General features: G+C 37.6%; 1 protein-coding gene across 7 annotated transcripts in view; it reads left to right on the top strand.

Moving 5' to 3' along the window:
• OPHN1 (oligophrenin 1) overlaps positions 1–24252 on the top strand; it is a 623734-nt gene that overhangs the window by 473700 nt on the left and 125782 nt on the right. For 6 of the 7 annotated variants that reach the window (XM_070461909.1, XM_070461913.1, XM_070461911.1 and 3 more), the window contains 3 exons: positions 3062–3146; positions 8449–8507; positions 9666–9771. In XM_070461909.1, coding sequence (XP_070318010.1) covers positions 3062–3146; positions 8449–8507; positions 9666–9771 — 250 coding nt within the window. The remainder of the gene's footprint in view (positions 1–3061; positions 3147–8448; positions 8508–9665; positions 9772–24252) is intronic. The other variant, XM_070461912.1, reaches the window with a different exon arrangement.

Below are 24252 nucleotides of genomic sequence, written 5' to 3'. Positions count from 1 at the left end.
CATGCTGTGGGGAGGGAGGAACACTGCAAACAAATATCACTGGCGTGTGTGGGGAGTGCTTGCAGTGTCTCGGCCACACTGGGTTTGCCCCCGCTCAAGGTGTGTGTGTTTTCCCAGTCTATATTGCTTAGGCTCCAGTTTACTCTGCAGGGGAATTATCTAATGCGGGCCCTGGGTTGCGTGCATTTCCCAGGTCTAAGCCACTCAGGTTCCGGTTCTTGGGTAGTCCGCAAAGGTGCAGACTTGGTTGGACCTTCGTTTTGTGCCCTTCCCTGGCCTGAGCGGCTCAGGCGACCAGGTGCTTGGTGAGAGCACTCTCCTTATGTGCAGTGCATCTTATCACCTCCCCTGTCCCAGCTGCTCGGTTTCCTGGGTGTGCCCTCAGGTGTGCTGTGTGTCTCTTCCGGAGAGCTGATCTCTGGCTGCAATCCTCCCAGTGGATGTCATCCGTCCAGGATCCCAGGAAGACTTGGTTGGCCACTGGGAGCCTCTCAGTTTGGTGGAGGATGCCATCTTTGGGACTGTGTTTGCCCCTTTCCAGCTCTGGCTGCCATCCACCTGCCTCTGGCAGGGCATGGGCTAGTCTGCTTCCAGCTAGCTCTCCTCTGGTATTCTCTCAGTCCTTTGTTCTGTGAGGGGGCCTGGCAGTGCTTTATGTTAGGGCTTTTCATGGGAAAGTTCTCTCACACTGTCTCTCTCTTTCTTTTCTCTCTCTCTCTGGCTATCCCACAGTTTGGGTTGCTGTTTCACATTGACTCCCTCAGATTGCCCTCAGGGCATTCAGTCTGGTCCTTACTCTAAGCAATGCAGCCCGTGCCTCCCTGTTCATCCCCTGCTTGCTGGTGGCCAATGCAAGTGTCTTGGCTATTTCTCCACTGGGAATTTCCATTGGGCACATAATCTGTGGGTTTTATTTATTTATTTATTTTTCCTCCCAGTTATTTTGCCCTCTGAGATTCCAAAACTGCCCACAGACCAACTGCTGAGAGGGTTTCCTAGTGTTTGGAAACTTCTCCTCTTTTATGACTCCCTCCCCAGGATGGATCTCTGTGCCTAACTCTTTTGTCTCTCTTTTTATCTTCTATATTTTGTCCTACCTCCTTTCGAAGACAGTGGGTTGCCTTTCTGGGTGTCCTCTGCCAGCATTCAGAAGGTTTTTTTTTTTTTGGAATTTGCTCAGCGTTCAAATGTTCTTTCAATGAATTTGTGGGGGAGAAAGTGGTCTCCCTGTCCTATTCCTCCACCATCTTAAGACTGCCCTCGTCTTTCAATGTTTTCTAACAATTTTCGTTCCAAGCTAGACATGGTGGATAAAAGGAACTGAGATAAGCAGGTTTTAGTGAGAGGTTTTATTTATCTGATGAGAGTTTAGTCTCTGTTTTTTGTTTGCTTTTACTGTACATGTCAGAAGCTCAACTTACCTCTGGTGTTCTTCTTTTTATTATATTGATTGTCTTTTGTTTTCCTTAGAGTCTTCTTAAATATTTTTGAGAATAGTTCTTTTAGTCACATTCCTGTGTTATTATCCAGGAAGTCTGTTGATGTGGTGGTAAATTGTGAGGAGGTAGCATTCTATAATTCTACAATCATGTCTCAGTACTTTATTTTATTTTTTAATTAATTAATTTATTTTAATTGGAGGATAATTACTTTACAGTACTGTGATGATTTTTGCCATTTATCAATATGAATCGGCCACAGGCATACATATGTACCCCCATCCTGAACTTCCCTCCCACATCCAATCCTGCCCTATCCCTCTGGGTTGTCTGAGAGCACTGTCTTTGGGTGCCCTGCTCATGCATCGAACTTGTACTGGTCATGTATTTTACATATGGTAATATACATGTTTCAATGCTATTCTCTCAAATCATCCCACCCTCACTTTCTCCCACAGAGTCCAAAAGTCTCTTCTTTACATCTGTGTCTCTTTTGCTCTCTTGCATATAAGGTTGTCATTACCATCTTTCTAAATTCCATATATATGCATTAATATACTGTATTGGTGTTTCTCTTTCTGACTTACTTCACTCGTAGGATAGGCTCCAGGTTCATATACCTCATTAGAACTTACTCAAATGCATTCCTTTTAATGGTCAAGTAATGGTCCTTTGTGTATATGTACCACAACTTACTTATCCATTCATCTGCCGATGGACATCTAGGTTGCTTCCATGTCCCAGGTATTGTAAATAGTGCTTCAGTGAACATCAAGGTGTATGTGTCTCTTTCAATTCTGGTTTCCTTCGGGTGAATGCTCAGTATTTTAGTGAGCCTGTGTTTCTGGCTTATGATCTTCACAAATATTGTTCAGTTGTGTTTCAGTTTCCCCCCTTAGAAGAGACAAGGAGTCATTCTAGTTCTGGAGTTGTGAATTTCCCCTTTCCCAGGTCAATCAAACTCTGGTTAAATAGTTTCTCTTGAGGGTAGGCCTTATTAAGAGGAATGAAATGCTCTGTGCATATTTTTAAATGGCTAATTTTCTTGGCTTTTCAGAATTACAGTAACATGATGGAATTTTTCTCAGATCTTCACTGTGAGTAAGGCTCTTGTAGGTAAAACTCCTAAAAGCTTGGGAGTCCCCTAGGACTGGGCCTACTTAAAATTTTTAACTCTCAAGCCTGTTCACACTGAACCTCTAGCAATTTGCCAATTATCGATTAGGTTGTCATAGCCCTGCACTGGTTCCCAAGGACTTTTCCGCTCTTGGGCTTCTGCCCTATATGTTTTGATTCTCTGTGTCTGCTTGTCTGTTTCTTCAGCTTTCCCTATGACCTCAGTTCTCTGATGGAGCTAAGAGGAGTTGATTTTCAGGTTGTTCCATTTTTTTTTTTCTTCTTATGTGAATGAAAGAGTTGACTTCCAAGCTCCTTTCATGCTTAACTGGAATCCAAGGGAATTTTTTGAGACCTAAAAGACATGTTTGTTGTAAAGTTTTCATTTTTTGAAACTGGTTAGAGTAACTATCTTTTAATTAACATACTTTATTTTTCTTTTAAAGGGGTAAAATCTAGTATCTTGTGAAAAATTAAATTTTTTCATTTTTTTTCTTCTTGAATAGATCCAAAATGCCCAGGAGATGTTGATTTTCATAATAGTGACTGGGACATTAAGACAATCACCAGCTCCTTGAAATTCTACCTCAGGTATGTCTGATATGCTTTGGAACGTTGCTTTTCAGAATTGATGAAATTTGTCTGTATGGAGATGGAGTTAATGTGGTCCCAATTTTTGGAGGTTAGATAGAATTGCTAAAGAAAAAAAAATGAAAGGGATTTTTGTTAAAGAAAAATGTGCATTAGGAACCTTTTTTTTAAATTGGGAATTTAAGCAAGGGAAACATCAAAATAATAGAATTATTATTAAAATGTGGGTTTCTGAAGAAAATTTGCTTTAAAAACAATTATTTAAAAATCATGCCCTTAAATAATTGAAGTTTTGCCTCTGTGCACAGATAGAGTGATATCACAATGGGCTCACCAGCAAACTCAGGAGTTGTGAAATTCAAGGTTGTTAACCTGTATTGTTGGATAATAATAATTTTGAAATATTAAATTGCATTTACACAGTCATAATTTGTGTATTTATATGTCTTTTTAAATAATGTGAATTAAAAAACAAAAAAAATACAAATATAGAAAAGTTAGAACTGAAAAAGAAAAAAAAAATGTTAGAACTTAATGAAGTGATGGCAGTAGAAAAAAATTAACTCATGAGCGAAATTTGGGGATGCACAATGACAGTTTATTGGCATAACTTTATATTGCATAAAATTATTTATGACATATATGTTTTTAAACTCTTTTATTTCTTACCATTTTCTATGTTCTATAGTATGCACCATACTTTATGTGCTAAAATGTCTTTTCAATTATTGTACTCTTTAGTCATTAAGATAACTATTTATGATATGAGAAATGTCATTAATCCAAATAGATTGGGTCCCAGATATTGTTATTAAATGACCTTCTGCTATTGCATCATCTTAGAACTTTAAGTAAATATGAATGTTCTTTCCAGGAGTATTTCTCTTGCATTTGTCAACAAAGAAAATCACTGTTCTTGGAGGGTTTATTCTGTGCTAGGCAATGTTCTACTTGCTTATGTTAACAATATCATTGTTTTTTTCTCACAATAATCTTATGAAGTAGGTGTTACCATACTTATTTTACAGATGAAGAAATACAACATACTTTCTCCCTCATTAAGTAATATTCATGATCACAACTCATATTATTTGAACATAAGTATCTCTAACTTGTAAAGCCACTGGTATTAGAGCATCTTATTTCCCTATTCTCCAAATTCCAGAGGCTGTGACCTTCTTGGGGTTGCTTGGGTATTTTAGTAAAGACAGAGCAATCTGCTATGCACACTTTCAGGAGACTCATGATGATGATAATAGTGCAAGTAAATGACTCTGTGTCTCTAGCCTCTTTAAAAGGGGTTAGTTTTTTCAGAGATTTATGTGGGGTAAGTCCCTCCCACATTTTATCTTTCCCAGCTCATTGCATAATAAGCAGTGAAGCCCATTTGAAAGATGAACCTGAAACTTTGAATGGCCAGCACCTCCAATAAGAGATATTTATTGTTGAGAGTCTTATGAGCCTTTAATATGTACTAGCCAGTTAACACCTTTTCAATTTCTTTTTTTTTAATTGTGTCAGTATCTTCAAAATGAACTTGCTTCATCTGTGTTTTAGACACCTAATTCACCCCGTGTCTCCAACATTTCTAGACAATTACTCTAAAAACCATCCCTTCTCTCTTCTGCATCTTTAACCTTTCTCATTTAATGGATTCTTTCCTCTGAGCATACAAATAGGAAGACCACAACCACATAAAACTAACCAAAATGATCACATGGATCACAGCTTTGTGTAACTCAGTAAAATTATGAGCCATGCCATGTAAGGCCTGCCAAGACAGATGGGTCATAGTGGAGAGTTCTGGCAAAATGTGGTCCACTGGAGAGGGGGATGGCAAACCACTTCAGCACTCTTGCCTTGAGAACCCCATGAACAAATATGATCCAGCATTGCACATCTCTCTAACCTTGTGTTTTGTTTCATTCATTCATTTATACCACCATTCACTAAACCATTCAATAAACATTTCCTGAGTACCTACTCAGTGCCTAGCATACTATCTGGCAGTTGGTATACAGTCGTGAGTAGATATGACCTTAAAAAGTTTATAGTTGGGACTTCCCTGGTGGTCCACTGGTTAAGGATCTGCCTGCCAATGCAAGGGTCACCGATTCAATCCCTAGTCAGGGGAGATACCATATGCCACAGCACAAGTCTGTGTGCTGCAACTACATTTGAGGGATATGACAGTAAATAGTAGCCCCCACTCTGCAACTACAGAAAAGCCCGTACACAACAATGAAGACTACGCACAGCCAAAAACAAATAAATAAAACATTAAAAAAAAGTTATAGTAAAGTGAAATGGACAGACAAAAAACAATTATACAAATATAATAAACTGTAATGAGTGCTCTGAAGGAAAACTGCAAAGTGCTATGCAATCATATAATAAGAAAGCCTGATTTGTTCTGGTTTTCATTTTGAAATGAAGTTTGAATTATAACTTGGAGTCAACTGGCAAGGGGAGGCAGTTCCATACAGAAATAACTTCATATGCAAAGACCTTAAAGCACAAAGAAGACCCTTTTAAGGAACTACATGTACCAGTATATGTGGAGTATTGAGTGTAGAGGGAGGGAGAGATATGTAGGGCCAGATCATTCAAGGCCTTTTAGGATATTTTTAGAATTGGAGTATGACTATATATTAAAAGCAATGGGAATATATTGAAAGATTTTAAGCAGGAGGTTGTATGATATTTGCATTTTGAAAAAATTTAGAGAGATGAGATTAGAGAGAGGCAAAATAAGTAGAGGTGGAAACCAATTAGCGAGCTATTGCTGTGGTCCTGGAAAGAGATGATGCTCTGTGGGACTAGGGAGTAGCATTGGGAATAGATAGAAATAAGCATAGTCAAGAGATTTAGGAAATAAACTTGGATATGAAGATGGAGGAGAGGGAGATAAAAGAATGATTTCCACATCTCCAGCCATGCAACCAAATGTTGGTCATACAGTTACTGATTTGGGAAACCTTAAAAAAAAATTACCTCATTTGAGAGAGATGACAAATTAGGTTTTTGATATGTCAAATCTAGGTGTCTTTGTAGAAACTAGGGCAATAATTTTAAGTAGGCAATCTGATATATAGGAAATATATAGGCATGTAACTCAGAGAATTCTGGGCTTGAGTTAAAAAATTGGAGATCATCAACAGTGCAGATGATAATAGGAGGCAGGGGCTTAGATGAAATTGCCTAGTGAGATATTTCACCCTTTCCCAATCTAGCTCCAGTGTATGAAGTAATACACACTCCCACCTTTACTTTAAATCTCTGTTTACTTTTTAACCCACTGCAATCTGACTCACCCCCTCTCCTCTAGGAAGCTGCTCTTGCCAACGTCACCAGTGATTCCCTCAATGCTAAACACAGTGGATGATTGTCAACCTTTACCTTATTTGATCTCTTTATAGCATTTGAAGCTGTTAACAAGCCCTCCTTGAAAGTTTTTCTTCTTTTGGATTCTGCTAATCTATGACTTTTGGATTTTCTCTCACCTCTTTGATAAATTTTCGAAGTCCCTTTTATGGACTTTCAACCTGGTATTCCCCAGGGCTTTCTTCTCATTTTGCTACATTGGAGAAGAGGAAAATACAAATATTTACAGGAATAAGGACATGAAAATGACTGAAGGACTACTTTCATATTAAACTTGTTGCCTATAAAACCCTTAATTGCATGGCAATCCCTTTGTTTATATATAAACAGCAATATTCTTTACTCCCACAAACAACCATAGGAGCCCAATATAGACAGATTTTTCCATTTTTCAATAGAGGCAGACAATATTCATCTTGTATGTGAAAACTCAATTTTCTTCATGTTATGATGACTGATTCAATTCCATTTCTTTTTTACACACTATTCTGGACTGGAAAAAATGTTGAAAGACCTCCTGTAACTGTTGGCTGCCAGTTTGCCATCTCTCCTTGAGCCATGGTATTTGTTCTTATGGTTCTCATAAGCCCTGCTTCTCAGATCTGGAAAAGCACTTCGTCCATCTTCCTAATAAACACCTGCCTTTGCTATCCGAGAAACCCCTCAGACATAGCATCTCTACTTCCCTCTGAATCAATTTCTAATATCTTCAGTCCCAAACCAGACTACTCTGGTTTTGTGTACCCAAACCAGATTACTCTGTCCCTCATCAACATTAATCTCTCCCTTATAACTATTGAAGGAGCTGTCTTTAATGTCTTTCAAATAACTCTCCTCACCTTTTCTTTCTACCCCTAATGGCACTATTTTCATTTAGGCTTTTATTATCTCTTGCCTGTATTACTGCAATAAGAGCAGTGGCAAGCAGTATAACATAATGATAAAGAACATGGACTTGAGACAGACTGCTTACTTCCGCCACTTACTAACTATGTGGCTTAGGATGAACTATTTAACTTTTCTGAAGCTCAGTTTCCTTATCTAAAACATGGAGATAATATTAGCATCTACCTTACAGGGTTGTCATGAGAATTAAATAGGCAAATATATGTTAAACACTTAGAACAGTGACGAGTTTGCTATTATTACTATTATTAGTGGATTGCTTCCTTCTTCTGGGCCACGTACTACCCACTTTTATCATTATACTTGTTACCTTACATTGCAAAGTTTGTATATGGTACTCTCCCCAACTAGACTGTTAGCTCCTTGAAAGTTTAGACTACATCTAATTCATCTGGATCCCCAATATCTGGCACAATGCCAGTCACAAGTAGGTGGTCTCTATGTATTTAGACCACACCACGCAGCATATGGGATCTTAGTTCCTTGACCAGGGGTCAAACTCTTGCCCCTTGAAGTGGAATTACAGAATTTTAACCACTGGATCACTAGGGAAGTCATTCAACCAGTATTTTTTTGACTAAATAAACCTATCTGAGCCTCAATTTCCTTCTCCATTAAACAGGGATTTGAATTACTTCTTCACAGGAATTTTGGAGGGGTCAAATGGCAGGACAGATGTAAAAGAACTTGGAAACTAAGGAAGTAACAAACTGTAAGGACTCCATAGTAGTAATCATAGTGGGTACACTTTGGAATTTTGCAGGGCTGGGTTGTGCCTCTTTTCACTTTGGGGAACTAGTTGGAGACTCTGCTCGAGGTCTCGGCTCATACTTTCTTCTATTGAATTATGAGCAACGAGGATTCCTCTGACAAGTTTTCAGATGAACAAAAAATGCATATAGTCATGTCAGTCTGTGAGCTCAGAAACTTCAGCTTTGCTTCTCACAGAACTGAGATTCTAAGGCCTCACTACTCCCTCCCCAAAGGAACTTACAGTCTTCATTAATTTCAGGAATCTTTCTGAACCTGTCATGACCTATAGACTTCACAAAGAGCTGGTCTCTGCTGCCAGTAAGTATTTATGTTACTTAGTTAATTGTGTTTTCCTGGCTTCTAACTAATAATTAGAAAAATAAGCCTAGAAGACTGCTTGAGGGAAAGCAAGGGATAAAACAAATATACTTACAGGTTTTGTCCACTGTCAAATGAGAATATTCTTACTTGCTAACTCATGTGCTGTATTAGTTTTCATAAATCAGTGTTAGTTGAATAAATTGGAGAAAATTGGATAATTTGAGGGATGCAACAGTTCTGAGGACTTGATTGATTGATTGTGCCTTATATCAGAACAAGCATATTGGCTCACATTGCCAGGAAACAGCAAAATGGTTCCATTACAGTTATTGTTTCAGCTTTTTTTCAACACTTTGCCCTTTCAAATGCTCTTCAATTGTGTTGTGAATTATTACTCTTAATTTTTTAGTGCTAGCTTCACAATGTTTAGATTATGAGACCAATGGTGAGACTGGAGGGGTACATAGGAAATAAGGTATATAGAATCACTCAAAAAGTCGGCAGCTGAAGAAGCATTAAAAGTTTTGGCTGAGGCAACTGTATGAACTGTATGAGTATCCCTCCCTACCTCCATGTGACTCTTCTTTTTGTGCCCTGTATGGTATTGAGATAAAAGATGCAAGGGATTTATCCTCATAATGAATATTTGTTGAGGCAAGAGAGCCTTGATTTTTACTCTGGGCTCTCTCAGTAATTTTCATAGGAACCCAGAGGCAGCAGCATACCTCCCAGTTCCACAAGGAAATTTACTGGGCAAGCGTTTCCAGCTAGAAGTTTACGTGTGGAACTTTAAGAGCAACATGCTGTATTTAGAATTCTGACTTGTTCTGATACAGTCTTCTCTTCTCTGTTCTGTTTTTTCTTCTCTCTTCTATATTCTTCTCCTTTCTAGACCAATTTATTTGTTTTTAATCAATGTTTTTACCTTTTAGTCAGTCTCTCTCTTCCCCCTTCAGTGTCTTTATTTTTTGGTCTCTTTCTGTCATTTTGCCCCTGTGTCTATATATCTCTCTCTTTTCATCTCTCAGACTCGCTATGTGTCTCTGATTGTCTCTGCATGTGCACATGCATGGGTGTGTGTATGTGTGTCTGTGTATGAGAATTTGCTTAATCCAATTGCCCAGAAGGCAAAACTATCTCTCTGTTCTCTCTCAGAGTCTGACAACCTGGATTATCGATTGGGAGCTATTCACTCCCTGGTATATAAGCTACCAGAAAAGAACCGAGAGATGCTGGAACTTCTTATAAGACATTTGGTCAAGTAAGTAACTTCTAGGTTTTCAGGAAGAGTTCCTGTTAGAAGAATGAACCACATGATAGCACTACAGATAAACCTTCTTTAAGCTCATTAAGTCCCAACCCCCAATTGCTTCATCCTAGGCAATCTGAATGCTCAGTGAGAAACATGATTTTGCCTTTACCCTTGTGGTGTATCTTATCCAGGTCATCGTGCATCTTATTTGAGGATTTTTCTCAGTTTAGGCATTCATACCAGATAGAATGGGTTAAGCACAAGCTTTGCTGTCAGATAAATCTGATTTCAAATACAAGTTCTACTGCTTATTTAGCTTTATAATCTTAGGAAAACCTCTCTTAGCCTCTGTTTGGTCATCTTTAAAATAAGAGTAGTATTGTCTGCCCCTTAAAACTGTTGTGTGGATTTGAATGAACACAGGTAAAGTGCCTGGGACATAGGAAGTTCTCAAGACATGGGAGTTATGATTATAGTCACCTTCTTTGCTTGGGTAAGGCAGGTAGGAAGCGATAGCAGCATTTCAGAATAGATCTGGTGATAGGCTCTAAGATGGGTGGATATAAGGGGCATGTGTGTCCCACTGTGGTGCTTCCTGACCAGAGGGTTCAAAGTTGTGAATACAGATAAATTTACTTGACTCTTAAAAGGCTGGTCTAAGGAAACAATATGGAACAGCAAAAAGTACTGTAGCCAGGAGTGAGCAAACCTGGGTTCCAGCATCAGTTCTGCTACTTGCTTTCTTGATAACCATTGACAGGTCACTCTTAAGCTGCTCATACTGTGTTAAAAAGTAAAAAAGTTAGACAACAAGCTTAGAAAAATTGTGATGCATTCTAAGTCTATGTAACAAAATTAAGCTATCAGTACACTCATAAAAATGCATCTGGAAATCACTTCAAAAATAACATTCGTATTTCTTCATTCTTTTTCATTCCTGTATAATGCCATATTGTTTGAATACACCATTATTTACATAAGTAGTCACTTATTGTTGGAGAATATCTCAAACCCCTAGGGGATAGGTGGTGAATAGGGTGGAAGGGATAGACATGAATGCTAGACTCCTCTGAGTCCACCTCCTTTTGACTTTTGTGCCATATTAATATTTTATGTATCCAAATAGTAAAGTTAAATCAAAAGGAAAATATTACAAACTCTAAAATGGAATGCAAAAAAAGAAAATGATTCTAAATATCAAATTCATAACATATTAACACAGAGAAAACAGTTATTTCATCAAATGTGTCAATACAGCCACTAATTCATGTTAATAAAATATGTTCTGAAAACAATAAAAGCCATGAAAAAGTTATAATCATCACCCAGTAAGATTATAAGTATTATTATTAGTACGAGTTTTGCCAAGAGACTGCACTGGTTATAGCAAACACTCTCTTACAACAACATAAGAGACAACTACATATGGACATCATCAGATGGTCACTACTGAAATCAGATTGATTATAATCTTTGCAGCTGAAGATGGAGAAGCTCTATACAGTCAGCAAAAACAAGACCTGGAGCTAACTGTGGCTCACATCATGAACTCCTTATTGAAAAATTCAGACTAAAATTGAAGAAAGTAGGGCAAACCACTAGGCCATTCAGGTATGAGCTAAATAAAGTCTCTTATGATTATACAGTGCAAGTGAGAAATAGATTCAAGGGATTAGATCTAATAGGCAGAGTGCCTGAAGAACTATGGATGGAGGTTCATAACATTGTACAGGAGATGGTGACCAAAACAATCCACAAGAAAAAGAAAAGCAACAAAGCAAAACGGTTGTCTGAGGAGGGCTATTTGTTGTCTCACAAATAGCTGAGAAAAGAAGAGAAACTAAAGGCAAAGGAGAAAAGAAAAGATATACCTATCTGAATGCAGAGTTCCAAAGAATAGCAAGGAAAGATAAGAAAGCCTTCTTAAGTGAAAATGCAAAGAACTGGAGGAAAACAGTAGAATGGGAGTGGCTAGAGATCTATTCAAGAAAATTAGATGCCAAGGGAACATTTCATTCAGAGATGGGCACAGTAAATGACAGAAGTGGTATGGACTTAACAGAAGCACAAGGGACTAAGAACAGGTGGCAAGAATATACACAGAACTATACAAAAAAGATCTTAATGACCCGGATAATCATAATGGTGTGATCACTCACCTAGAGCCAGACATCCTGCAATGTAAATTCAAGTGGGCCTTAGGAAGCATTGCTATAAGCAAAATTACTGGAGGCGATGGAATTCAATCTGAGCTACTTCAAGTCCAAAAAGTTGATACTGTTAAAGTGCTGTTCTCAATATGCCAGCAAATTTGGAATACTTACAGTGGCCTCAGGAATAGAAAAGGTAAGTTTTCATTCCAATCCCAAAGAAGCACAATGCCAAAGAACGTTCAAGCTACTGCACAATTGTACTCATTTCACATGCTAGGAAAGTAATGCTCAAAATCCTTCAAGCTAGGCCTCAACAGTACATGAACCAAGAACTTCCCTATGTATATGCTGGATTTAGAAAAGGCAGAAGAACCAGAGATCAAATTGCCAACATCCGTCGGATCATAAACAAAGCAAAGGAATTCCAGAAAAACATCTACTTCTGATTCATTGACTACATAAAATCATTTGACTGTGTGGATCACAACAAACTGTGGAAAATTCTTAAAGAGTTGGGAATACCATACCACCTTACCTGCTTCCTATTAAACTTGTATTTGATCAAGAAGCAACAGTTAGAACCAGACATGGAACAATGAACTGGTTCAAAATTGGGAAAGGAGAATCACAAGGCTGTATATTGTCTCTGCTTATTTCAACTTATATGCAGAGTGCCTGTGTGCGTGCTCAGTAGCTTTAGTATTGTCCAAATCTTTGCGACTCTGTGGACGGTTGCCTATCAGGGTCCTCTCTCCATGAGATTCTCCAGGCAAGAATACTGAAGTAGATTGTTGGGCCCTCATCCAGGGGATCTTCCCCACCCAGGCATCGAACCTGAGTCTCCTGCATCTTCCATATTGCATCATGTGAAATGCAGGGCTGGAGGAAGCACAAGCTGGAATCAAGATTGCCAGGATAAATATCAATAACCTCAGATATGCAGATGACACGACCCTTATGGCAGAAAGTGAAGAAGAACTAAAGAGCCACTTGATCAAAGTGAAAGAGGAGAGTGAAAAAGTTGGCTTAAAGCTCAACATTCAGAAAACTAAGATCATGGCATCTGGTCCCATCACTTCATGGGAAATAGATGGGGAGACAGTGGAAAAAGTGTCAGACTTTATTTTGGGGGGTTCCAAAATGAGTGCAGATCGTGATTGCAGCCTTGAAGTTAAAAGATGGTTACTCTTTGGAAGGAAAGTTATGACCAACCTAGATAGCATATTAAAAAGCAGAGACATTCCTTTGCCAACAAAGGTTCGTCTAGTCAAGGCTATGGTTTTTCCAGGGGTCATGTATGGATATGAGAGTTGGACTGTGAAGAAAGCTGAGCACCGGCGAATTGATGCTTTTGAACTGTGGTGTTGGAGAAGACTCCTGAGAGTCCCTTGGACTGCAAGGAAATCCAACCAGTCCATCCTAAAGGAAATCAGCCCTGGGTGTTCATTGCAAGGACTGATGCTGAAGCTGAAACTCCAGTGCTTTGGGCACCTCATGCGAAGAGTTGACTCATTGGAAAAGACCCTGATGCTGGGAGGGGTTGGGGGCAGGAGGAGAAGGGGATGACAGAGGATGAGATGGCTGGATGGCATCACCGACTCAATGGACGTGAGTTTAAGTGGACTCTGGGAGTTGGTGATGGGCAGGGAGGCCTGGCATGCTGTGATTCTTGGGGTCGCAAAATGTTGGACACGACTGAGCGAGTGAATTGAACTGAACTGCTCCTTGGAAGTAAAGCTATGACAAACCTAGACAGTATATTAAAAAGCAGAGACATTACTTTGCCAACAAAGGTCCATGTAGTCGGAGATGTGGTTCTTCCAGTAGCCATGTACAGATGTGGTAATTGGACCATAAAGACGGCCAAACAACAAATAATTGATGCTTTTGTACTATGTTGTTGGAGAAGACTCTTGAGAATCCCTTGGACTGCAAGGTGATCAAAGCAGTCAATGCTAAAAAAAAAATCAACCCTGAATATTCATTGGAAGGACTGATGCTGAAACTGAAGCTCCAAAAGTTTGACTACCTGATGGAAAGAGCTGACTCACTTGAAAAGACACTGATGCTGGGAAAGGTTGAGAGCAGGAGGAGAAGGGGGTGACAGAGGATGAAATGGCTGGATGGCATCACTGACTCGATGGACATGAATTTGAGTAACTTCCAGGAGTTTGTGATGGACAGTGTGGTCTCTCATGCTGCAGTCCATGAGTTCCCAAAAAGTTGGTCATGATTGAGAGACCGAGCAGCAACAACAGTCTACAGAAAAATAAGTTCAAAATAGATTAAAGACCTAAATATAAGGCCTGATACTGTAAGTCTTAGAGGGAAACATAAATAAGCCACTCTTTGACATAAATTTTATCAATTTTTTTTAGATCTGTTTCCGAAGGCAAAGTAAGCCAAAGCAAATGAAAAGTGAGACCTAATTAAACATAAAACCTTTCTAACAGCAGAGGAAGCCATTAACAAAATGAAAAGGCATTCTTCTGAATTGGAGAAAATTTTAGTAAATGATATGACTAATAAGAGTTTAATATCTAAAATATGTAATCAACTCATGCAACTAAATATCAAAAAAGTGAACAACCTGATTAAAAAACAGAAAAAAGAATAACATTTTTCCAAAGATGAGATACGATGATCACCAGGCACATGAAAATATCCAACACTACTAATAATCAACGAAAGCAAAAAAAAATAGCACTCAGATATCACCTCATGAACATGTCAGAATGACTATCATTAGTGGGGATCTCCATATATAAGTTGGTCATAACTTTCCTTCCAAAGAGTAAGCATATATATGTGTGTGCACACACACACACACTACTATGTATAAAATAGATAGCTAATGAGAACCTACTATATAGCAAAGGGAACTCTACTCAATGCTCCAAGGTGATCTATATGTGAAGGATATCTCAAAAAAGTAAACATATATATATATATATATATATATATATATATCTGGTATACTTTGCATCATAGCAGAAACTAACACAACATTGTAAAGCAACTCTACTCCAAGAAAAATTAATTGAAAAAAAACAAAGAAACAAACAGACAAGACCATGCACCTATGGTAAATTTATCTGTGAAAAAGGAGACAAGACAACCCAACGTTAGAAAGAAGCTTTTCAACAAATGGTGCTAGGAAAAGTAGATAGCCACGTGTGAAAGAATATTTTAGATTTTTCCTTGACTCCATACACAAAAATAAACTCAAAATGTATTTAAAGACCTAAATGTGTGACTAGACACTATAAAACTCCTCAAGGAAAGCATTGGCAGAACACTCTCTGACATGAATCACAGCAACATCTTTATTGATCCATCTCCTAGAATAATGGAAATAAAAACAAAAATAAATGGAAGCTACTTAAAAGCTTTTGCACAGCAAAGGAAACAAGAAACAAAACGAAAAGACAACCCAGGTATTGGGAGAAAATATTTGCAAATGATGTGACCAATAGGAAATTAGTCTCCAAAATTTGCAAACAGCTTGTAAGGCTTAATTGCATCAAAACAAACAACCCACTCAAAAAATGAGCAGAAGACCTGAATAGACATTTCTCCAAAGAGGTCATACAGATGGCCAAGAGGCACATGAAAAGATATTCAACATCAAAGAAATAAAAATCAATATTATAAAGAGATATCACTTTACTACAATCAGAGTGACTATCATCATCAAAAAATCCACAAACAGCAAACTTTGAAGACAGTGTTGAGAGAAGGGAACCCTCCTACACTCTTAGTAGGAATATAAATTGGTACAGTCTCTATGGAGAATAGTATGGAGGTTCCTAAAACAACTAAAAATAGACCTACCATATGACCCTGAAATACCACTCCTGGGCATATATCTGGGGCGGGGGGCATAATCTGAAAGGATACATTCACCCCAATGTTCATCTTAGCCAAGATGTGGAAGCAATCTAAATGTCCATCAACAAAGGAATGGATAAAGAAAAAGTGGTACATATATGGAATGGAATATTACTCAGCCATCAACAAGAATGAAGGACTGTCATTTCCAGTAACATGGATGAACCTAGAGAGTGTCATACTGAGTAAGTTAGACAGAGAAGGAGAAATATCGTATGACATCTCTTATATGTGAAATCTAAAAAGAAATGATGCAAATGAACTTAACTTACAAAACAGAAAGAGACTTACAGACTTAGAAAATGAACTTATGGTTCCCTGGGGGGGGGGGGGGGCAGAGAGAGTTAGGGACTTTGGGAACATCATATACACACTGCTATATTTAAAATGGATAGCCAACAAAGACCTATTGATAGCACATGGAAATTTGCTCAATGTTATATGGCAGGGGAGTGGGGTGTGGGGGAGAATGAATACAAGTATATGTATGGCTGAGTCCCTTTGCTGTTCACCTGAAACTGCCAAAACATTGCTAATCAGCTATACAGGGTTAGTAGAAGAAAAGAAATCATAAAAATTAGCACAGAAATAAACACAAAAGAAACAAAAGAGACCATAGCAAAAATCAACAAAACTAAAAGCTGGTTCTTTGAGACGATAAGTTAAATTGGCAAACCATGAGCCAGACTCATCAAGAAACAAAGAGAGAAGAATCAAATCAACAAAATTAGAAATGAAAATGGAGAAATCACACAGACAACACAGAAATACAAATGATCATAAGAGACTACTATCAGCAACTGTATGCAAATAAAATGGACAACTTGGAAGACATGGACAAATTATAAGAAAAGTATAACTTTCCAAAACGGAACCAGGAAAATCTTAACAGACCCATCACAAGCACAGAAATTGAAACTATAATCAGAAATCGTCCAGCATACAAAAGCCCAGGACCAGATGGCTTCACAGCTGAATTATACCAAAAATTTAGAGAAGAACTAACATCTATCCTACTCAAACTCTTCCGGAAAATTGCAGAGGAAGATAAATTTCCAAACTCATTCTATGAGGCCACCACACCCTAATACCAAAACCAGACAAAGATGCCACCAAAAAAAAAAAAAAAAATGAAAACTACAGGCCAATATCACTGATGAACATAGATGCAAAAATCCTTAACAAAATTGTAGCAAACAGAATCCAACAACATATTAAAAAGATCATACATCATGACCAAGTGGTCTTTATCCCAGGGATGCAAGGGTTCCTCAATATCTGCAAATAAATCAATATGATACACCACATTAACAAATTGAAAGATGAAAACCATATGATTACCTCAATAGATGCAGAGAAAGACTTTCACAAAATTCAACATCCATTTATGGCATAGAAGGAACATACCTCAACATAATAAGAGCGATATATGACAAACCCACAGCAAACATTATCCTCAATGGTGAAAAATTGAAAGCATTTCCCCTAAAGTCAGGAACAAGACAAGGGTGCGCACTCTCACCACTACTATTCAACATAGTTTTGGAAATTTTAGCCACAGCAATCAGAGAAGAAATGAAATAAAAGGAATCCAGATTGGAAAAGAAGTAAAACGCTCACTGTTTGCAGATGACATGATCCTCTACATAGAAATCCTAATGACTCCACCGGAAAATTACTAGAGCTAATCAATGAATATAGTAAAGTTGCAGGATATAAAATTAACGCACAGAAATCCCTTGCATTCCTATACACTAACAATGAGAAAATAGAAAGAGAAATTAAGGAAATAATTCCATTTGCCATTGCAACGAAAAGAATAAAATACTTAGGACTAAATCAACCTAAAGAAACAAAAGACCTATATATAGAAAACTATAAAACACTGATGAGATAAATCAAAGATGACACAAATAGATAGAGAAATATACCATGTTCATGGATCAGAAGAATCAACCTAGTGAAAATGAGTATATAACCCAAAGCAATGTATAGATTCAATGCAATCCCTATCAAGCTATCAATGGTATTTTTCAGAGAACTAGAACAAATAATTTCACACTATGTATGGAAGTGTACCCCAATCCAAAACAAAACGTTTAAAATTTCGGGAAAAAAACATAGACAACAGCAACTTTTTTGATGTTGGTAAGGACAAAGTGTCATGCAATATTTTAAGAGAAAGGTACTCATTGAAAAAGCAAGGGTGTAAGGTTGAGTAAGAGAAAAATGATTTTTAATTGATAGCTCAGAAAAGTATTACTTTTATAATATGCTTTGTTTTCTTGTTTCTTTTTTTTTTCATATAATGCAGATTTTATTTTTTTCCCATCTATTTTTATTAGTTGGAGGCTAATTACTTTACAATATTGTAGCAGTTTTTGCCATACATTGACATGAATCAGCCATGGATTTACATGTATTCCCCAACCCAATCCCCCCTCCCGCTTCCCTCCCGATCCCATCCCTCTGGGTCTTCCCAGTGCACCAGCCCTGAGCACTTCTCTCATGCATCCAACCTGGGCTGGTGATCTGTTTCACCCTTGACAGTATACTTCCTTCAATGCTGTTCTCTCAGACAATTCCACTCTCGCCTTCTCCCACAGAGTCTAAAAGTCTGTTCTGTACAGCTGTGTCTCTTTTTTCAGTATTGCATACAGGGTTATAGTTACCATCTTTTTAAATTCCATATATATGCGTTAGTATACTGTAATGGTCTTTGTCTTTCTGGCTTACTTCACTCTGTATAATGGGCTCCAGTTTCATCCATCTCATTAGAACTGATTCAAATGAATTCTTTTTAATGCCTGAGTAATATTCCATTGTGTATATGTAACACAGCTTCCTTATGCATTTGTCTGCTGGTGGGCATCTAGGTTGCTTCCATGTCCTGGCTATTATAAACAGGGCTGCGATGAACATTAGAGTACACGTGTCTCTTTCAGATCTGGTTTCCTCAGTGTGTATGCCGAAGTGTGGGTTTGCTGGGTCATATGGCAGTTCTATTTCCAGTTTTTTAAGGAATATCCACACTGTTCTCCACAATGGCTGTATTAGTTTGCATTCCCACCAACAGTGTAAGAGGGTTCCCTTTTCTCCACACCCTCTCCAGCATTTGTTGCTTATAGACTTTTCGATAGCAGCCATCCTGACTGGTATGTAATGGTACCTCGTTGTGGTTTTGATTTGCATTTCTCTGATAATGAGTGATGTTGAGCATCTTTTCATGTGTTTGTTAGCCATCTGTATGTCTTCTTTGGAGAAATGCCTGTTTAGGTCTTTTGCTCATTTTTTGATTGGGTCATTTATTTTTCTGGAATTGAGCTTCAGGAGTTGTTTGTATATTTTTGAGATTAATCCTTTACTGTTTCTTCATTTGCTATTATTTTCTCCCATTCTGAAGGCTTTCTTTTCACCTTGCTTATAGTTTCCTTTGTTATGCAAAAGTTTTTAAGTTTAATTAGGTCCCATTTTTTTTTTATTTTTGCTTTTATTTCCAATATTCTTGGAGGTGGGTCATAGAGGATCTTGCTGTGATTTATGTCGGAGAGTGTTTTGCCTATGTTCTCCTCTAGGACTTTTATAGTCTCTGGTCTTACATTCAGGTCTTTAATCCATTTCGAGTATATTTTTGTGTATGGTGTTAGAAAGTGTTCTAGTTTCATTCTTTTAGAAGTGTTTGACCGGTTTTCCCAGCACCACTTGTTAAAGAGGTTGTCTTTTTTCCATTGTATATTCTTGCCTCCTTTGTTGAAGATAAGGTATCCGTAGGTATGTGAATTTATCTCTGGGCTTTCTATTTTGTTCCATTGATCTATATTTCTGTCTTTGTGCCAGTACCATACTGTCTTGATGACTGTGGCTTTGTAGTAGAGCCTGAAGTCAGGCAGGTTGATTCCTCCAGTTCCATTCTTCTTTCTCAAGATTGCTTTGGCTATTCTAGGTTTTTTGTATTTCCATACAAATTGTGAAATTATTTGTTCTAATTCCGTGAAGATAACCGTTGGTAGCTTGATAGGGATTGCATTGAACATATAGATTGCTTTGCATATTATACTCATTTTGACATTATTGATTCTTCTAATCCATCAACTCCGTATATTTCTCCATCTATTTGTGTCCTCTTTGATTTCTTTCATCAGTGTTTTCTAGTTTTCTATGTATAGGTCTTTTGTTTCTTTAGGTAGATATGCTCCTAAATATTTTATTCTTTTTGTTGCAATGGTGAATGATATTGTTTCCTTAATTTCTCTTTCTGTTTTCTCATTGTTAGCTTATTGGAATGCAAGGGATTTCTGTGTGTTAATTTTATATCCTGCAACTTTACTATATTCATAGATTAGCTCTAGTAATTTTCTGGTAGAGTCTTTAGGGTTTTCTATGTAGAGTATCATATCATCTGCAAAGAATGAGAGTTTCACTTCTTCTTTTCCTATCTGGATTCCTTTTACTTCTTTTTCTGCTTTGATTGCTGTGGCCAAAAACTTCCAAAACTGTGTTGAATAGTAGTGGTGAAAATGGGCACCCTTGTCTTGTTCCTGATTTTAGGGGAAATGCTTTAAATTTTTCACCTTTGAGGATAATATTTGCTGTGGGTTTGTCATATACAGCTTTTATTGTGTTGAGGTATGTTCCTTCTGTGCCTGCTTTCTGGAGAGTTTTTATCATAAATGGATGTTGAATTTTGTTAAAGGTTTTTTCTGCATCTATTGAGATACTCATATGGTTTTTATCTTTCAATTTGTTAATGTGGTGTATTACATTGATTGATTTGTAGATATTAAAGAATTCTTGCATTCCTGGGATAAAGCCCACTTTGTCATTATGTATGATCTTTTTAATATGTTGTTGAATTCTGTTTGCTAGAATTTTTTAAAGGATTTTTCCATCCATGTTCATCAGTGATATTGGCCTGTAGTTTTCTTGTTTTGTGGCATCTTTGTCTGGTTTTGGAATTAGGGTGATGGTGCCCTCATAGAATGAGTTTGGAAGTTTACCTTCTTCTGCAATTTTCCAGAAGAGTTTGAGTAGGATAGGTGTTAGTTCTTCTCTAAATTTTTGGTATAATTCAGCTGTGAAGCCATCTGGTCCTGGGCTTTTGTTTGCTGGAAGATTTCTGATTATAGTTTCAATTTCTGTGCTTGTGATGGGTCTGTTAAGATCTTCTATTTCTTCCTGGTTCAGTTTTGGAAATTTACACTTTTCTAGGCATTTGTCCATTTCTTCCAAGTTGTCCATTTTATTGGCATAGAGCTGCTGGTAGTAATCTGTTATGATCCTTTGTATTTCAGTGTTGTCTGTTGTGATCTCTCCATTTTCATTTCTAATTTTATTGATTTGGTTCTTCTCTCTTTGTTTCTTAATGAGTCGTGCTAATGGTTTGTCAATTTTGTTTATCTTTTCAGAAAACCAGCTTTTAGCTTTGTTGATTTTTGCTATGGTCTCTTTTGTTTCTTTTGCATTTATTTCTGCCCTAATTTTTCAGATTTCTTTCCTTCTACTAACCCTGGGGTTCTTCATTTCTTCCTTCTCTCGTTGCTTTAGGTGTAGAGCTAGGTTATTTATTTGAATTTTTTCTTGTTTCCTTGGATAAGCCTGTAATGCTATCAACCTTCCCCTTAGCACTGCTTCTACAGTGTCCCATAGGTTTTGGGTTGTTGTGTTTTCATTCTCATTCATTTCTATGCATATTTTGATTTCTTTTTTGATGTGTTCTATTATTCGTTGGTTATTCAGAAGCATGTTGTTTAGCCTCCATATGTTTGAATTTTCAATAATTTTTTTCCTGCAATTGAGATCTGGTCTTACTGCATTGTGGTCAGAAAAGATGACTGGAATGATTTCAATTATTTTGAATTTACCAAGGCTAGATTTATGACCCAGGATGTGATCTATTCTGGAGAAGGTTCCGTGTACACTTGAGGAAAAGGTGAAATTGATTGTTTTGAGGTGAAATGTCCTTTAGATATCAATTAGGTCTAACTGGTCCATTGTGTCATTTAAAGTTTTTGTTTCCTTGTTAATTTTCTTTTTAGTTGATCTATCCCTAGGTGTGAGTGGAGTATTAAAGACTCTCATTGTTATTGTGTTATTGTTAATTTCCTGTTTCATACTCATTAGCATTTGCCTTACATATCACAGTCCTCTTATGTTGGGTGCATATATATTTATAATTGTTATATCTTCTTCTTGGATTGATCCTTTAATCATTATGTAGTGTCCTTCTTTGTCTCTCTTCACAGCCTTTATTTTAGGTTTATTTTATCTGATATGAGTATTGTGACTCCTGCTTTCTTTTTATAATATGTTTTGAATCAGTGAAATCGACACATTTTAACCTACTGCACTTTTCATACAGAGAAGGTAGAATTTGGCCGAGTTTAAAAATTAAAATTCAGCTTTTATGGAAAAATAAATTAGGCTTTGGATATGAGTGTATGCTTGATATCACTAATTATTTTTGAGGAGAATTAATAAAAACGAATTCCATATGAATGCTCCAGTTCCTACGTGATTTGTAACTTTCTCGCCTGTGTTCAACAGTGTATCATAAGAATAGCTGGAAACATCCTGGATCTAATGGATGCTTTTTTTTCTTTATTATTATTTTTCTTATTATTTTTTTTTTGAATTGAAGGATAACTACGATGTTGTGTTGGTTTCTGCCATACATCAACATGGATCAGCCATAGGTATATATATGTCCCCTCCCTCTTGAGACTTCCTCCCACCCCATCCCATCTGTCTAGGTAGTTACGGAGCCCTGGTTTGAGTTCCCTGAGTCATACAGCAAATTCCCAGTGATTATCTGTTTTACATATGGCAGTGTATATGTTTCCATGCTACTCTTTCCATTCATCCCACCCTCTCCTTTCTATGCCCCCATGTGTCCATAAGTCTGTTCTCTATGTCTGCATCTCCATTGCTGTGCTGCAAATAGGTTGATCAGTACAATCTTTCTAGATTCCATATATATGTGTTAATATCCAGTATTTGTTTTTCTGTTTCTGACTTACTTCACTCTGTATTATAGGTTTTAGGTTCATCCACCTCTTTAGCACCGACTCAAATTCATTCCTTTTTATGGCTGAGTAACATGACATTGTATTTATGTACCACAGCTTCTTTATCCATTCATCAGTCGATGAACATCTAGGTTGCTTCCATGTCCTTCTTATTGTAAATAGTGCTGCAGTGAACATGGGATTATTGTTGTTCAGTTGCTAGGTCATGTCTGACTCTTTGTGACCTCATAAACTGCAGCATTCCAGGCTTCCCTGTCCTTCACCATCTCCTGGAGTTCTCTCAAATTCATGTCCATTGAATCAGGGATGCCATCCAACCATCTCATACTCTGTCACCCCCTTCTCCTCTTGCCCTCAATCTTTATGAACATAGGGTCTTTTCCAAAGCGTCACCTCTTCCCATCTTGTGGCTAAAGTATTGGAGCTTCAGCTTCAGCATCAGTCCTTCCAATGATCATTCAGGGTTGATTTCTTTAGGATTGACTGCTTTGATCACCTTACTGTCCAAGAAACTCTTAAGAGTCTTCTCCAGTGTTCATAACCATGTCAATTACAAATGCCAAGATGTGGAAGCAACCTAAGTATCCATCAACAGATGAATTAATAAAGCAGCCATGGTATATATACATACAATGGAATACCACTAAGCCACAAGAGGAATGAAATTTTGTCATCTGCAACAACATGGATAGACTTGGAGGGTATTATGCTAAGTGAAATAAGTCAGATAGAGAAAGACAAATACTGCTTGTTGTCATTTATATGTGGAATTTAAAAAAAATTAAATGGATGTACATAGCAAAACCACAACAGACTCACAGATATAAAAAAAACAAACTAGTGGTTACCAGTGGATAGAGGGAAAGGGGGAAGGGTAAGATAGTGGTAGGGGACTAAAGTACAAAGTATGTGCTTGCTAAGTCACTTCAGTCCTGTCCAACTCTGTGTGACCCTATGGACTGTAGCCTCCTGGGCTCCTCTGCCCATGGGAATTTTCCAGACAGGAATACTGGAGTGGGTTGCCATGCCCTCCTCCAGGGGATCTTCCTGACCCAGGAATTGAGCCTGCCTCTCATGTCTATATATATTACAATTATTTTTTTCAGTAGAAAAATTAAGATTTTTAGTTGCAGTTTCAATATCAAACTCTTAAAATTAATAGAATAAATATACAGAGGAGTAGAAGGATATAGAAGACTTGAAAAGCACCATGAACCAATTCAACATAATTAAGATTTATACAGTTTTCACACAACAGTAGAATAAAATTCTATTCCAAAATGGCAACCCACGTCAGTGTTCTTGCCTGGAGAATCCCAGGGATGGCGGAGCCTGGTGGGCTGCCGTCTATGGGGTTGCACAGAATCAGACAAGACTGAAGTGACTTAGCAGCAGCAGCAAGTTCCCATAGACTGTAAACT

Source organism: Odocoileus virginianus, chromosome X, assembly GCF_023699985.2.
Source record: "Odocoileus virginianus isolate 20LAN1187 ecotype Illinois chromosome X, Ovbor_1.2, whole genome shotgun sequence".
NCBI lineage: Eukaryota > Metazoa > Chordata > Mammalia > Artiodactyla > Cervidae > Odocoileus > Odocoileus virginianus.
This window is presented reverse-complemented; position numbering and strand designations above follow the sequence as displayed.